This window comes from Lynx canadensis, chromosome B2 (genome assembly GCF_007474595.2).
Source record: "Lynx canadensis isolate LIC74 chromosome B2, mLynCan4.pri.v2, whole genome shotgun sequence".
NCBI lineage: Eukaryota > Metazoa > Chordata > Mammalia > Carnivora > Felidae > Lynx > Lynx canadensis.
The window spans coordinates 111,851,503-111,869,772 of NC_044307.1; the positions used below are offsets into that span (position 1 = coordinate 111,851,503).

Genomic DNA, 18,270 nt, shown 5'->3' on the forward strand with positions numbered 1-18,270 from the left:
TCCTGAAATTAATTATGAAACCTGAGGAAAATATTTGAAGTGACAGACCAGGAAAATATACCCAAATGACATGCATACATATCATCAGGAGAAATGAGTAATAAGTGTGAATATTTACATAAGAAAAATATATTATTAAAATCATTCTTAAATCCTTAAATCTACAAATAATAAGTAGCTAAAAGATATAGTGGAAGAAAATATCTCCATTTACTCATTTTTTAAATTATGTTTTTTAATGTTTATTTTTGAGAGAGACAGACAGAGCGAGCATGGGAGGGGCAGAGAGAGACAGAGACACAGAATCGGAAGCAGGCTCCAAGCTCTGAGCTGTCAGCACAGAGCATGACATGGGGCTCGAATCCACGAACCGTGAGATCATGACCTGAGATGAAATCGGACACTTAACTGACTCAGCCATCCAAGCACCCCAAGAAAGTACCTCCATTTCAATACCATGAAGCTTTTATTTTAAAATGAGGAAAATACCAGAGTGCCTGGGTGGCTCAGTCAGTTAAGCGTCCGACTTCAGCTTAGGTCATGATCTCTCAGTTTTGTGGGTTCAAGCCCTGCATCAGGCTCTGTGCTGACAGCTCAGAGCCTGGAGCCTGCTTCTGATTCTGTGTCTCCCTCTCTCTCTGCTCCTCTCTCCCCTCTCAAAAATAAATAAACATTAAAAAAAATGAGGAAAATACCTATTTACTGATATGGAAAGGTCTTTAAGATATATTATTAAATTATAAAAGCCAGAATATAGGACACATTATATTTTGTGTAAAAAGTGGAGAAACAGTAAGCTATATTCTCTTATAAATGCATATTGAAGTTTTGAAAGATGCACATAAAACCCATAAAAGGGGTTTGCTGTGTGTACGTGTGGGTAGGATAGAATGCTACTGGAGGGCTGAGAACCAGGCGGGAGGAAGCTTTTCATAATGTATCTTTACCTACTGAACAATGAGTCTATATTACAGATTCTAAACAAATACATAAAAATTAATTTTTTAAATTCCAGTCTTATAGGTAATTAAAGAATGCAAGTTAAAATAATGAGTATACTTTCTCACCTAACAAATTGAAAAAATACTTTGTGAAATACTATCTTCACTGTTAGCTAAAGCAGTCTCACAACTGCCTGGGGAAAAAATGAATACATTTCTAGAAAGTAAATTGGTAACCAAGTTGGAGTCTCAAATATTTTATTTACTTCAGCCTATGAATTACTCTTTATAGATTCAATTCTAAGGACAATATCAAAATACAATTTTAAAAATAAAATCTTACGTAAAGAAGAAGAGGTCAAAGAGGGAGGAACCAGTGTGTAAGGACAGCAGTAAGAACAATTCCATACCTTTCTTTTCAGCTTTTTCTTTTTCTTTTGGTTTTTCTTTGTGTGTAACTGGAAAGAAATAGACAATATTTTTCACTTAAATAAAGAGAATAAATAATAAGATGTTTGCATGGCAATTTTTGATGTCAAAAACTTGTCTGCTGCTTTTGAAAATCTTTTTTAACTGGAACGAAGTTTTACAAGTTAGATGTTTAAATATTAAGATAATTATAAATTTTTTATTTCTATTTTTATTTCATACCCAAGCACAAACTTGTACCAAAACCAGGTGTGATTGCAAAAGTAAGAATACACCTCAGCTTTTTCAAATCCTTAACTTCAATTTAAGTAGAAAACTTTAAAAACTTATGCCATATGCCACAGGATCCTAGCTCGATATGAGAGAAACACTAAAATATAAGGACAGAAATGCAGAGAGATAATTTTCTGAATCTGATGCAAAGTATAATCAAACTAAATTGCATATGTTACTCTTCTACAGAAACGTTCTCCACCCAAAATTTTTGAAAATATTCTGGTATGAGATTAGAATGACACTAAATCCCCTTACAGAAAACTACATTTAATTTACTCTGAGCTGAGATCCAATTAATTAATACAGGAGAGCTCAAATTTAAGTCAAAAAATTTCCCCATAATTTAGTCATAACTCTTATTAATGGCACGTCCAATTGTCAGTCTAGAAACGTGGGAGTCATCTAGGATTCATCTTTTATTTTCCACTTCTGTTCATTTGCCAAACCCTTTCAATCTACCTTTCAATATACCTCTTACCCAACTTTTTTTTTTTATCCAATATTGCATTCTCTACTTGTCCTTTATTTACACAAAAATATAGAAGCACATGCTATGTGCTAAAGACTGGCAAGATAGACTCTATCCCTGTCATTGTGATGTCAACAAGTGGATGAATAATGGAGGCTAAACAAATAACTGCAAAGGTAGTTAATTGCAGTTGGTATAAATGCAGAAAAAATTTAGGGTGGCATTCAGAGACCTACAGTAGCCTGTGTATTACAGGAGTATCCCTTAGTAGAAGTGACATTTAAGAATGTGAAGATGAGAAGAAATTAACCTAGTAAGGGAGTTGGGAAGAGAAAAGGAAAGAGACCATTTCAAAATTTGGAGCAGAATGCCCTTCTTGGTATATCAGTATTACAAATATTATTATAATAACATTAACTATTCTCTTGAACCTTTAGATTTAGATCTTTCTCTCTCAGAGTAACCTTTCTAACAGGAAATTCTGATTATACTTTTGACCTGTTACAAATATTAGTATCTCCCTCATGGCTTAACATGTTATCTATTACATAGTAGGTGTTATATGAAATATAAAAATGTTACTGCTCTAATGATTTGACATTTGCATGTCAATCCCATCCTATCTACTTGAATTTCCCCTTGAACTTTACATTCCACTCATATCAAAACAAGTGCAGCTGCAAGCATGCCCTCCCCTCTACCTGCCTGTGCCTTATACTCGAATCCCCACTCTCACACTTCCTCTTGTCAATGCACCTTTTCAGTCCTGACACAGTTGTTCCTCCTTGTAAAGTGTTCTTTGATCTCTACTTATTTTATACACCAACTGAACCATGTGCATAATTCCATTTTAGCAATCAAATAATAATATTGCCAATGTCAGGACACCTAAGTGGCTCAGTCGGTTGAGCTTCTGACTCTTGATTTGTGCTCAAGTCATGATCTCACCGTTCATGAGATCAAGCCCCACATTGGGCTCTGAGCTGACAGCTTGGAGCCTGCTTGGGATTCTCTCTCTCTCTCTCCCTCTCTCTCTTTCTCTCCCTCTTCCCCACTCACGCTCTCTCCCTCTCTCTCAAAATAAATAAATAAATAAATAAATAAATAAATAAATAAATAAACAAACTTTAAAAAATGTTGCCATTGTCCATATATCTGACTTCCTAGTAAGTGAAATCTCTTTAAAGACTTGGGGCGCCTGGGTGGCGCAGTCGGTTAAGCGTCCGACTTCAGCCAGGTCACGATCTCGCGGTCCGTGAGTTCGAGCCCCGCGTCAGGCTCTGGGCCATGCCCCACGTCAGGCTCTGGGCTGATGGCTCGGAGCCTGGAGCCTGTTTCCGATTCTGTGTCTCCCTCTCTCTCTGCCCCTCCCCCGTTCATGCTCTGTCTCTCTCTGTCCCAAAAATAAATAAACGTTAAAAAAAAAAAAAAAAAAAAAAGAAAAAAAAGACTATAGCACGTTATTTTATTTTTGTACCCTTGGCTGATCACTTGTCTGCCCCATAGTGGAGTTTTAATAGACTTTTTTGGAGTAAGCCAAATTCTAAAACATTATAAGAAAAACTGCTTTCATCTTCTAGTACAATTCTATTTATTAATGATATGGTATAGATATTATAAGCACTGCTTGTGTTTGGCCATTTAAAAATTTTCTAATTTATCAAAATTTCTTAAATAATTAAACCCCAGTGAAAAACAGAGGGGAAAAAATACACCTTAGAACATCTAGACATTATTTTTCCTTATATTTAATAGTCCTTTTAGGTGTTTCTGAGTTACTAAGTTCAATATAAATATCTCACAAAAGAAAGAGAGGACATCAGCATTCACACATGACCACAAATAGCTTATATTGGTTCTTTTGGACCACTATTAATTAAGCTAAAAACTAAAAGAGAATCTTGGCAAAAACAAAGCCTCTTTTAAAAGTTCTCTAGAGGGAACCAAGTTTGCATGAGATAAGCTGTGCTTTTGGAACCTGATTGGCAAGATTCTCAAGAGAACACCTAATCTGTGTCTATGCTCCTGTGAAGGACCAGACCTCACCCACCTTGGACAGCTGGTTGTCCATTCCACTAAAGGATTTTCTGGCTGACATGTGCACAGGCATAAATGGAAGAATTAATACAAAATCAAAAGAGCAAGGGGGCTGAATTCAGACTCAAATTAGCATAGTAATGCCTCGTTCCTGTTACCCTGGGGGAAAATCTGGTTCCTCACAGTCTAAGTTTTGATTTACAGACACAGTCCCGTATGCTGAAATTTCATTATCCCCCTCAGAAATGGTACCATAACATTGCTCAGTGAAACAGCTGGACCCCTGTGCTCTAGGGAGCTGTTCAAAATGGCAGACAGCCAGTAAAGCTTCTTGGATGAAAACTTCAAACTTTGGCAAGACTGAGCTCAAATACCAAGTTTAAAGTTTCTTTTATCAAAACAATGCAACCATCAGTAACTGACTTAATAATCACTCTAAGATTAAAAAAATAATTTTCTACAAAAACTGTTTACTTGTGTACCTCTTTGCTTAGACACTACAAACTGACAGTTTTCAAATGGAAGAAAAAAGTACCTTCCTTTCACCAGCTCTGTTTGGCAAGTTACATCTTAGCCAGGACAGTTTTAGCTCAGGACAAAATAAGCTTGTTGCACCTGCTGGAGCTTAATTTGCTTGTCATCCTTATTTACAAGAAACAAAAGTCTCTTCGGTATACTGATAATTAAAAACAAATGGAATCCACCAGTTGGAATGGCCCTGATGTTTGGCATCAGAGCTGGCATGGCCCTGCTCTTCCTGCACTTGCCCAGACTCTGACCTTTCCCTGACCAGAACATTCAGCTCAACTTAACTCTGCAGCAGCCTCTCGCCCACCCCATGTGGTCCCTTTCCAGCATTCTGCAAGCTGTGCTCTGTGCTTTTACAGAGTGTGGCCCTGGCAACCTGCCGGACAAGCCCTGTGTCCTTTTCTGAATGTACCAGAGCTCACAGTGCACCTGACTCTGAGGTTCTTATCAGGCAAACCCTCCCTAGGGGCCAAATCTGTAAGGATTCAGTGCCAGACTGCCCCAGTCCTTTTGCTGATCTCTCTGTTCTCAGTTGGAAAAAATCAAAAGTTTGGTGCAAAATTTTTTTTCAGTACTGATGTGCCTAGGCTTTAGTCAACACTAAACAGTGTCAGATGTACTCTTGGTTAGTATGTATGTCTCTGTATGTATGTATTTATCTATTTATTTTGTAACTAATCTGTAGAATTTCCATTCTGTGTTAAGGCAAGATGATCTACACATTCTAAGTGGTAATGATGGACTCAATAGAAAAGCACTCCTGAGTAGACAAACTTGTCAAAGATTATATTATTCATTTTTCCTAAAGGACAAATTTATCATTTTTTTTATTTAAAATAAGCACACAATTTTAGAGCTGATAGGAGCAGTTAGCCTGAACTTCTTTGCCCCTGGATAAGAAAACACTGCCTCAAAAGAGGCTATGGCAGAGGAGAATAAGAATACAGTGTGATCAAATTGCCAAACTAGTACTCTTCCCCCAACTATGCTACCTTGTCCATGCAGGTCCTGTGCAGACTAGAAACTTGTTCTTATGAGCAAAAGTGTGCTGGTTGGACTCTCCGAGCTTGTTACCTACAATCAATCCTGCAATAATATACATGCTTCTTTTTCATAATAAAATTACATTTACTTATGCATTAAAGTGTAGATTAGGCAAATTGCCCCAAATTACAAATATCATCTGATAAATGCTCTAAATCACAAAGTATATACTTAAATTCCAAAATATTGGTTTTACTGTGAATTCTGATTTAATTGTATGGGTAATTTCCCCTTCACCTGGGGCTCCAGAACTGTAATCACTTCCTCAAAAGTGAGCAATCACTATGGAGGAGGTGATGCATAGATATTTGTAGATATCTCATTTCCAGGTTTATCTTTCACAGCTGTCAGAGAGAAAAAAGAAAATATATTTTGTACTTTAAAGAGTCAATTAAGTATGACTGAGAGAAGGCAAAAATAAAAGTTTATACAATATAGGCTGACTAAATTAGTCTGTGGTCTTTGAGAGCATTTTTATAAAGGGCTCCAGGATATTTAGATACATTTTAATGTCCTGTCCTCTTTGGCTTTTGAGCCTCATCTTCAGCAAAATCCTTTGCCAGCCTCTGGTTCCAGTCCTATAATTATTTCCCAGAAACAACCCTAAGCCAGTCAATCAGGATTATTATTCTAAATTACCCTTTCAAAAAAATGTTCTTCTGACCGCATGTGATACTGACCGCATTGGTTTGCATAGTCTCAAAAGATGTATTGGAGTCCTAATCCGGTACCTGAGAATGTGACCTTATAGTTGGAAATAGAGTCTTTACAGAGGTAATCAAGTTAAAATGAAATCATTACGGTAGTCTTTAACTCAATATTATGGGTGTCCTTATGAAAAGGGAAAATTTGGACACAGAGACAGATATGCACAGAAGGAAAAAGCAGAGATGTAGGGAGAACACCACTTGAAGATGAAGGCAGAGATTGGAATGGTCCATCTAAAAGCCAAAGATTGCCAGCCAATCACCAGGAGCTAGGAGAAGCATGGAATAGCTTCTCCTTTGCAGCTCTCTGAGATAATCAATCCTTCTGAAAAGTCATGTGACTTTAGAGACAATATATAGGTACTATATTTTTCAACTGATCGTTAACAAATAAATTTAATTAATGTGTGTAACTGTGAGAGTATAAATTTCTGTTATTTTAAGCCACCAGTTTTTGATACTTTGTTAACGGAGCCCTAGGAAACTAATACTAATATTAATCATTGGGGTTCTCTTGTGTTTTTTAACTAAGTTCACACCTGGTTCCTTGAATGGCCCTTGGCCTAGCTCTTATATATTCCATTTTAGGTTCCAGAGTGCACATCTAAATCCTAAGTCATCCACTCCTCTAAGGCTTTACCAAAAAACTGCATTCAGACTTACCCAGCAATCGAGGAAGGCGGTTATCTCCTCCAGGATGTCTCTTTGTAGAATACTCACTAAATGGTGGTATAAGTGTGTTTTAGATCTCTCATTGGACTAGGCCTTATTCATCGCTAAATTTTTAGTGCTCAGTATGGTGTTTGGCACAAAGTAAGTGCTGTGAATAAATTAACGTGTATTATTGCCTAATGGCTATGGTCAGTTTTTCCATTTATAGTATCTGCCTGCCAGGATATACCCGTTTCCACTGGCTGGCCCACCTTGATGTTGACCATTCACCGGCACACACTTCTGCCATGTGAACGTCTTCCCCATTCCTGAGGTCAGTTCTTTACCCAAACACTAAACAACTCGGGTTGATGTAGCAAATACCTATTGTTCTGAATGCCTAAAAACCTTCTTTTGTCTGGGAGCCATCTTGGATAAAGTTCTTTCATCTGGTTATAGGTTTACCAACTGGGTTCCAGTCTCTTATGGTTTGTTCTCTGAGTAAATTGACATGTTTAATAGTTAAATAAAAGCCTAAATGTTATCTGAAAATAACAATAAAATTTTCCATCCCCAAAAAATCCCAAGGCAATATGCAATAAAAAAAAAAAAACACTACTAAATGAAACAAAAAAATGTGAGGAAAATAAAAAATATATTAGTGTTTATCTTCGGATAAGTGGTTTGTAGTTCTTTCTTTCTTTCTTTCTTTCTTTCTTTCTTTCTTTCTTTCTTTCTTTCTTTTTTTCTTTCTTTCTTTCTTTCTTTTTTGCATTTTTCAAATTGTCCAAATTAATCTGTATAACTTTTTTTAATTTTTTTAACATTTATTCATTTTTGAGAGAGAGAGAGACAGAGTTTGAGCAGGGAAGGGGCAGAGAGAGAGAGGTAGACACAAAATCCAAAGCAGGCTCCAGGCTCCAAGCTGTCAGCACAAAGCCCGACGCAGGGCTCAAACTCACAAACCATGAGATCATGACCTGAGCTGAAGTTGGATGCTCAACTGACTGAGCCACCCAGGCACCCCAATCTGTATAATTTAAAAACAATTTTTTTCATCTTTATTTATTTTAGAGAGAGAGAGGTAGAGTGCGAGTGGGGGAGGAACAGAGAGAGGGAGACACAGAATCCGAAGCAGGCTCCAGGCTCCCAGCTGTCAGCACAGAGCCCGATGCGGGGCTTGAACTCACAAACGGTGAGATGATGACCCAAGCCAAATTTGGACGCTTAACCAACTGAGCCACCAAGGCGCCCCTAATCTGTATAATTTAATCTATTTTATTATATTATAAATTTTATTGTGTTTCCTAATTACATGTTATAGACCGTCTTTGTTTTAATATGGACCTTACTATCAAATTCTTCAACTGCTTCTGACCAAATAAATTTGACAATAGCCCAATTAAAGCCAAATAATGATATATATTTGAAATTAAACATAAAAAATGTTCAAGGAAAAAATAGGAGTCAAGTAGAGATCAACAAAATAGATAAAATGAATGCTTCATTAATTAACTTATTCATTATTTCCATGTTTGTTGAGTTTGTTTCTCGCGTTGGTCACTTTGCTAAATGTTCAAGTCATTTTTAATATGATATAAGCACACAAATTCAGAGCTGGTAGAATCATAGAGCTTGAATCATAAGAGTAAATGTCAAAAATGACCTAGAACATATATGAAGACAAACATAGTTCTTGATCTCAATGAGTTAGATCAATGTAACCCAAATAGAAAATTGGTGTCAAAATGTTTCATAGTGTGAAGTTAAGGGTATAAAAGTAGCATGGAGAAAAATGCCAAAATGCTCCCAGAGTGAGGGACAGCAGAGAAGGCCTATTAAAGGAATTGACAGTCCTTCCGAAAATCAAAGAAATGAATGGAAGACTTGTCAAGTGACTGCACAAGATGGGATGGCAGGCCAGAGAGAACAGTGCACACAGAAGCACAGAGCTGAGAGATGGCAGAGGGCCTGCTTGGGGAGTGCCCAACAGTGCAGGCTGCCTACGGCAAAGGTGATGTTGGTGGGTCTGGGTGTCATGGGGGGGCAACAGGGGCAGAGTTGAGAGTTTAAAGTGTTGAGGAGGAGGTTGCAGAACTGGGAAAGTATGTGGGAAAGTACACAAAACTGGACATTTGTAGGGTCATCACTGATTTTATGAAAAGAGTCTTCTGTGCCACAGTAGAAAATGTGGCTTTTATCTCTAAAAGACTGTAATGGCAAAGGATGGATTTAAGCCTGTTAGTAACATGATTAACATGAATGTGAGGGGTAATTCAGTGAAATTCACTGTCCTAATCTAACTGAGAAATGATTGTGGAGGAGATAACAGTGGGAGAGAAGAGGTGAGAGTAGGATACATTATAATAAAGAAGGAGTAGGACAAGGGGCTGAGCAGGACTGCTCTTCATATTGAAAAAGACCAAGATGTCTATGGAAGGACTGTAACTCAAATGCCTTCTGAAATAAGACAGATCATGTCTACTCCAGGAGTGATGAGAGAGAATGGTAAAGACTTTGGTAAACCATAGATGCAGGCCTCACCCCAAGACAGCCAGTTATACGTTGTTTTAAAATACAGCCTGGTCAGTGGAAAGCTCTGTGGACTGTACTTGAACTCCAGGCCATGAGTTTAATTGACAGTGATTCTAACCTTGGTGAGTCATTCGAGTCTTTAGAAGAGCTTGACTCAAACCCTTGTCTTACCTTCCAAACATTAATGATCCCAAAATGGAGTATGCAATGGATATATATTTTAAAAATTATTCAGATGATTCTAAAATCCATCAAGTCCATGCCACCACTGGCAACAATAACCCCTAGTTCTGCAGCTTGAATAGCCTGAGTGGATAGTGATACCTATTATGCTGACCAATAACACAGAGGCATGAAGACATTTTGTGCAAAGGAACTTAATACTAACTTCAAACACACTAAGTGAAAGAAGTCTGTTAGTTACCTGTGTTAAGTCAGATGAGATTGTGGAGGAGAATCAAGGGGCTTTTCATATTTTACTTCTTCAGTCATTTTGAGTATCAAAATTAATTAACCACTTGGGCTCTTAAATTAATCAATGTTTTAAATGAAATGTGAAGAGATTATTCAATATAAAAATACTTAGGGTATTCAGGTCATTCTCAAATTTCTGATTTAAAGTACATGCACACTGAGTATGAATTTTTAATAAGGAACTTATCTTATACAATCTAAGGAAATTATGGCACTGTCTTGGCCACACATAAACTTTATCCTACTGCTAAAGTGACTAAACTCTTCACACAGCCTCATCAGGAAAAAATTAAAAACAAACGAACGAACAAACATCTGGCTTCCTAAAATAAACCAAAATAATAGAATTATTCTAACTAGTTCTGGTATCCTAAATAATGAAACATGAATATTTCCCCCAAATCCAAATTCTCTAACAATAATAATTTTACAACTTACTTTCAGTATGCTGATAGCTAAAGATTTATAAAAACTCTAATGACAATGTTGCTACCATAAATTTGGTAAACTCTGCCATTCTGTGATTCCTATCTTTAAACACATATATTTTGTATTTAGCTATCAGTCTTCTCTGAAATCTGACCTGTTTGTACTCTTGTTAAAGAGTAGCTGAGTGGGGTGATTTAAATAATAGCCCCCTAAAATATAGCCATGTCTTAATCCCTGGAAATCTGTGAATGTTACCATATACAGCTAAAAGGGATTTAGCAATGTAATTAAGTCAAAGATCTTCAAATAGGGAAATTATCATGAATTATCTAGGTGAGCCTTGCATGTAACCCCATGTATCCCTATAATAGGGAGGCAGAGGAAGATTTGAAGACAGAGGAGAAGGCACTGTGACCACAGAGGCAGAGATTGGAGTGATGAATCTGCAAACCAGAGAAGTACGGCAGGCCTAGAAGCTGGAAGAGGCAAGGAACAGATTCTCCTCTAGAGCCCCCCTGAGGTAGTTTGGCCCTGCTGACAACTTGATTTGGTCCCAGTGAAACTAATTTTAGATTTTTGGCCTCTAGAAGATAATAAGTTTCTATTGTTCTTAAGACAGACACTTTTGATAATCTGTTACAGCAGCCACAGGAAACTAATACACCCATGATGTGCCATTTGGCATTTCTACAAGGAAATAAGGACTGTCAGGTCTCATTTCTCATTTTGCTAAGTGTAGAAATAATGGTGGGGAAATTTAGAGGTGGATATTGTTTATTAAGTATATGGTGTCTGCTTTGCAGGTAAGCCATCAAGCAGGACAACTCCAGGTTATATGGTGCACAGACAGATGGGGAGGGAACAGAAATGAGTCGTAACTGGTAGATATTTGGAAGTACAAGCATTTCAGTCAAGTTGATCAGATTACAAGGTCCTAAACATGGGGATTCAGAGAAAAAGCCAAGATCCTTCAGCTGTGAGAAATTCTACTACAGACATTTAGACATAGTGGAACAAAAAAAGAAGGAAAATGCAATGGAGGGTATACTGGGAAAGCCACATCTTCTTAAATTAGAAAAATCTGAGGTGACAACTTGGGTCTATAAATTAATAAACATGTGTCATTGAGAAAATCATTGGGTTCAGATAAACCACAGTATTCTCAGTTTTAAATGGGATTATATCTATCATGTTATATTGTTCCATGAGAAGATTAAGTGAAACATTAGAAACCATAGGTGAAGTATAGTATTTGTTTCATAGTAGATAAATGCTTATATGAGATTTTTAAAAAGGGAATCACAAATACAGGGGTGAAATGGCAATAAAGGTGGTTTAGTGTCGTGTTACAGAATTGTGAGATGACAGATATTAAGATCCTTCAGTCTATAATCAGATGGATATCAAGTGGTTCCAGATATAGGATGAGAAGTAATGTACATAAGAAACCTGCAAGAGATTGTCACTGACCTAATCGGTAGTGATCAAGAAGAATAGTGAATTGACTGATAGTTACTGTTTAAAATTTGCCAAGAATTATTTGAATAATTTCATATATACATTTCCTAATCATTTAATCTTTACAACTATATTATACTCATTTTATATACGATAAAATAGAGGCAACGAAAAATTAATTAACCTGGTTACATACATTAATTAGCAAGGTTACATAGGCAGTAGTTACTAGATTTGGATTATTTTTTTTAATTTTTTAAATGTTTATTTATTTATTTTGAGAGAGAGGGAGAGAGAGAATCCCAAGCAGGCTCTGTGCTGTCATCCTAGAGCCTGATGTGGGGCTCAAACTCATGAGCCATGAGATCAAGACCTGAGACAAGATTAGGAGTTGGACGCTTAACTGACTGAGCTACCCAGATGCCTCTAGATTTGGATTCTGACTCAGATTGGTTAATTCAACACATTTCTAAAAGTAGAAGAAAATAATGATGGCATCTTTCTTTGTCAAAATCATATACTGTGCTCCTAGCTTATTTATTGAAAACACATTCGTGAGTGTTTATCATGAGCCAGGGAAATGGTCTTTAACAATCATGACCAGGACCTTTTATTTACAACAAATAACACTAGTTTCTATAATTCTCTATAGTGAATGTATATACTTTCTTTTAAGACATATGTGCACATAGTTATTTATACCCTCAAAGGATACCCAAACTGTGGACTGCTAGATGTGACTGATCACTATTTCTTATCATTTGACATGTGGCTCTGCATTCCATAATGGTCATCCAGTCATTTGAAATACTCATAGACTGTGGTTCCTAGACTGCCTTACTCACCTCTATCTGGAAATTAGTTCATATAGGTTAGACAAAAATATATTCCAAAATATTTGGCTTTAAATATGAATGTATTCTGGGGGCACTTGGGTGGTTCAGTCAGTTGAGTGTCCGACTTCAGCTCAGGTCATGATCTCACGGTTTGTAGGTTGGAGCCTGAGTCGGGCTCTGTGCTGACAGCTCAGAGTCTGGAACCTGCTTCGGACCCTGTGTCTCCCTCACTCTCTTGCTGCCCCTCCCCCATTTGCGTTCTGTTTCTCTCTGTCTCTCAAAAATAAATAAACGTTAAAAAATTTTAACAACAAAAAGAAATAAATATGAGTGTACCATAAGACCCTTTGACCTATAAAATCTTTCATTAGAAACTATCACCCTGGAATGGAATCAATGTTCTTCAAGCTAACTTCTGCCACAGCAAAATATTCAGTGCCCACAACAACTCTGGCATGATGGTATTCTACTTGCTCACCAGGGACATTTATATCAGCAACAACTTGGTGAATGGCATTTTAGTAATCCAGGAAAGTTAAATTAGGGTTTAAAGTTTCTTCTGAGCCAATGTATTGTTCCACTATTACTATATTAATTCAATATAAGGTCACAAGTATAGACATTACTGTGATCATATTTATAAAATAAATTGCAACTTCTTGTATATAGAAAAAACCAAGATTAATTTAAATGTAGACATTCACTAACATGTCAGAGTTTATACATTAAAATTGCCAGATTAAGAATTAAAGGGCTTGCTTCTCAGTTCCTTGAAACTGTTGCATTTTCCCTAAGAAAAACATCTGACAAAATAAACACAGGGACAAACTAGGAATAAAAGTTACTGTAGTCCCATGAATTAAAATCATTTAGATAATGTGGAAGGCTATAAAAATTAATAATTTTCTATGAAAAGAAGTGGGAATTGAAACTGATCCGTTAACAATTTAAAAATGAATTAGCATATTTATATAGAAGTATTTTGGAAATGTATATTATCTGGGATTAAATATTCTATGGTTTTCTGTATTCTATTTGATGAGTAAATCATCTACATGTAGATTTCCAGGGCTTTCCAAAAGACTTCACACTCCTTAAACCTTTTCAAATACCATATGAATCCCTTAAAGGAAAAAAAAGAGAGAGAGACAAAAAGATGTGATTTAGCTTCTATCACCACTAACACTTTTATTTCCCCTAGCCTCACCAGCTTTCACCAGCTTCTTATTTATGTATTTATTTATTTGTTGCCAGCTTTTTAGACTCAGATATTTCCTGGCTTGTCTATAACCATCACAGGCTACTATTACCTTGAACATATTGTATCTTTTCTTATAAGAGTTCAAATATTTTCATAAGAATTTAAATTCCTAACTCTCCATCACATATAACCATAACTGATACGAAACGTGGCATGTAGAAAACATATTTATCTACATCCGTGAAGTTATAAAAACACACTTATTTTCACTGAACTACCTGGAAATAAAAAACATGCATTATTCTACCTGGATGAGGAAACCAAGCAGTGAAACAGAATCTTTTGTTCATATTCATGCAGGAAAAAAATGTGGAAAAAAGAAACTACCTCTAAAACCCTTGGAAGTCTCAAACAGTTGAAGCTCCATTTTCTCTTTCCTGAGAAATATTCACTTTCCAAAATATATTTGGTCTATTTGGGAAATATATTCAGGTACTAATCTCTAACCCAGTCTTTGAGAAATTTATTTTAAACTTCTGCCAAATTCACTGTTTTAATTATGCAAGACTCACTAGTTTAATAAGCCCACTCTACAGCCCACTGCTCAAAGTCTTTAACAGCAGGATTCTAATAGAGCCAGGTCCAACATGCAAATGGTGCCATCTGTATCACCACATCCACTCCAGCAGCACAGCTATTAAATGAATAGTACAGTCTGCAAGATAAAACAGCAGAGATTCCCATCATGTGGAACCAGTTGAGTTTCTGTTTAACCTCCAGCAGATTGAAACACATAGCCAGTTCAGTCATGGCTAGCTTAGTTAATCCATGCCCAAGAGCTGTGTCCAATTTCCCTGACCAAAGGAATGAAGGACCAAAAAAGGAAAGGGAACAGTAAGAAGACATTAGTTCCCTAAGTACAAATATAAATAGGTTTCAATTGAGTAAGCTTCCATGTCCCTGATTGTATAAGGATTGGCTGACCAGTCTGGAATGAATTCAAACATTAGGACTGAAGACATAATATCTGCTGAATGATTTAAGCTCTTCACAAAAAGGAAGTACAGGAAGTATACTAAAACCGGCATTTTAATATAGATTGACATATCGGTATCCTTTAAGGTTAAGTAGAACTTCTATTACATGAAACTTCACTATTTGCAACTTTGCCATTTACTGCAGATAGTTTTACATTAGACAGCTTTGACATAATAAATACTAGACAAGATTCAATTTCTATCCCAGAAAAATTATTTCATTTTCTTCCCTTATCACACAAATACAGTAATTATAAGGTTTTAATTTTTGCCCTAACTCACCTAAAAAAACACACGAGATTGATCATTGGGGAAACCTGGGCATATTTAGAAATACATCCCTTTGAAAGCTTCCTATAAGTTTTTTTAAAGTTTTATGACTACAAGGCCACTCCTGGAAAAGTGATGCTTGATAAAATGAGCAAGACAATGTTCGCCATTATTAATATGCCTCTAATGCAAGATTGCAGGTACTGGATTCATTTGAGTTGAAAGGGATATTAATCATCATGTTGTCACTGTCCATGCACCCCTTGAGTCTGGTAAGAAAGTTGTGGGGCTGTAGCAGTCAGCAGTGAGCCAATAAAATGACTGCATTTCTGTGCCAAAGATTTTAAAGGTTCTAAGTGGCATAAAAAATTCAAAGTTAAAAAAAATTTGAACTCTGACTAACTACAGTAACTTATTCAAAGAAGAAAAAATGTTTGCTAGTAAGTCAAAAATTATATTCACAGTACTATCTCAGTAAGTAAAAACTGTTTGTAAGTCATTTAAAGATTGTCACATGTTTGATTCCAATTATTAAATATTACATAGATATTTATACCTGAAGTTAACTGAGAAATAAAGGTGTTCATCTAAACACTACCAAAAATGTTACAACAAGAGAACACTCAACATGAAAGTTTTTGTTCCTCCTGTTTGAATACACAAAATATGTATCCTAAATAAAAAAAGAAGAAGAAACACAATATTAAACATTTACCTTTAGGTACTATTTTCCTTTCAGGTTTCTCCTGCTTTTCAGTCTTGTCTTTGTGTATTTCTAGAAAAACATAGAATTTATACTTTAAAGACTATTTTTGAAAATATACAATATATAAACTATAACTGTGATCTGAACTTTAAAATTCCACCATGAAGTCTAAGGTATAGGTATCTAAATGGAAAAAGTCACTGTAACATGTTGCTATATAAATCACTCACTTATTGAAATAAGGGAAAAAATGAATTTACCTTAAAATTAGTGCTATTTGAAAAAAGCTTAAAAACTTGCATCAATGAGGATATGTTGTCACTGTTTTCAGTGCTAAAATTGATCACAAACTATAATTATGTTTTATTTCAATTACTCTCAATACAATTAAGAATCCTTAGTAAGAATGTCATTTAGATTGAGGAAGATTTCATTTTTTACATATTAAATTAAGAATTTGTGAAATGAACTGTAACTACCTAATAGGAAATATATCTCAGAAGTATTGAGTCTAAGTTATGTTTATAATCAGAATTTGGCATTGCATTTAACCCATAATTACTGCATGCAGATATGACACATTTCATGGAATAAGTCAGTCGTTACATTTTTTTCTAAATATCAGATTTTAACAAATATATTTAATTTGCTGCTAGCTTCAGTATACATACATTGCCAAGGCTTAGAAAATGAAGTTAATTCTGAATTTGCAGTTAATTTGGATGGAACTAAATTAGATATTAGAGTTTACAAATATGATTACTACCTCTGAAAAGTGACTTAGTCTTAATACCATGGTTTATCTTTGAAAAATGCTAATGAGATTTACTTATTTATTTATCACAACTTTATTTCACAGATGATCTGAGATGGTGCTAATTACTGTACACATTTTAAATTCTCCATTTGTAAATGTGAATTTGCATTTTTGTAATTTTTCCAGAAGTCTAAAATCAAGACCAACCATAGGAAAATCCTAAGTATCTTCGGGAAAAACAATTAGTGATTTTCACCTGTTGAGGTAATTATCACTGTGAAAATGTCCTCTCTTTGTTTATTCCATGAATCCATCATCACACTATATTCGGGGCCACTCCTTTACCCTTATTCCATCCCTGGCTTTGATATGGCAATGGAGATACAAAAGATTAAGATACTTTATCTCATCCCTGGTAAAATTTCTCCAAGTTTCAAAGAAAGATCTTCAAAGACCACAGGAAACTTACATTTTCTTGTCTGTCTCACCATTTTTTTAAAAAAATCTGTTCTCTATAGGTCTCCAAATCTTACTCCCAAGTGTGTGTGTGTGTGTGTGTGTGTGTGTGTGTGCATGTGTGTGTGTGTGTTCAGATATCTGTTGGCCAGTTATCATCAGTCCTTTTTAAGGTGGGTGAATCATTATTTGGGGGTGGAATAGGTTATTCTGTGCAATCTATGATATTTAGCAGCAACCTTGGCTTCTCCTGTTAAATGTATGTGGTAGTTCCATCCCCTGTCATGAAAAATGAAAATGTCTTTAGACACTGAAAAATGTCTATAAAAAATGTCTTTAGACATTGCCAAATGCATTCTGTAGGGCAAAAGGAGCCCTACAGAACGTGTTCAGATGACTCAGGACAGTATTTATTTTGATTACCTTGTGCTTTTGGTTTCTGTAGTATTTCTCTAATTATGAAAGAAGAATAGTGTTGCACTATACTGAATTATCATATAGAGGTATATGTGTAGAAAATTTTCATCTGTGTTCAGTTTGCAAAAGCAAAATAAAGTTGCATCTTATCGGCTATAGGCAATAAAACTACCATAAACCTTATTTAACACACACACAAATAATTTATATTTTTAGAACTGTCTAAACATATGAGATAACCTACTTAATCACTGTTACTTTGGACCTGCACTGCCTGGCAATAGCCACAGGACTCATGTGGATGTTAAAGACAGGGTATGAGATTAGTCTAACATTGAGATGTGATGTAAGTGTAAGTACATACTGGATTATGAAGATTTAGTATAAAAAAAGATGTACAATATCTCATTAATGATTTTATATTAATAACATATTGGGTTGATATGATTTGGAGCATATTTAGTGTGATCATTTTATTTGTGTGGCAACTTGGGCAGACTACTATTCCAAGTCATTCAAATGAACACTAATCTAGGATTTGCTGTGAAGGTATTTTACAGATGTAATTAAAATCCCTAATCCATAGACTAAATAAGAAGATGATTCTGGATC

At 35.7% G+C, this 18,270-nt stretch overlaps 1 protein-coding gene across 1 annotated transcript in view; it reads right to left on the reverse strand.

The window, feature by feature from the left end:
- The window catches only part of TRDN (triadin), a 398,565-nt gene that overhangs the window by 286,104 nt on the left and 94,191 nt on the right, over window positions 1-18,270 (reverse strand). The window contains 2 exon segments of the mRNA XM_030316258.1: window positions 1,352-1,399; window positions 16,038-16,097. Coding sequence (XP_030172118.1) covers window positions 1,352-1,399; window positions 16,038-16,097 — 108 coding nt within the window.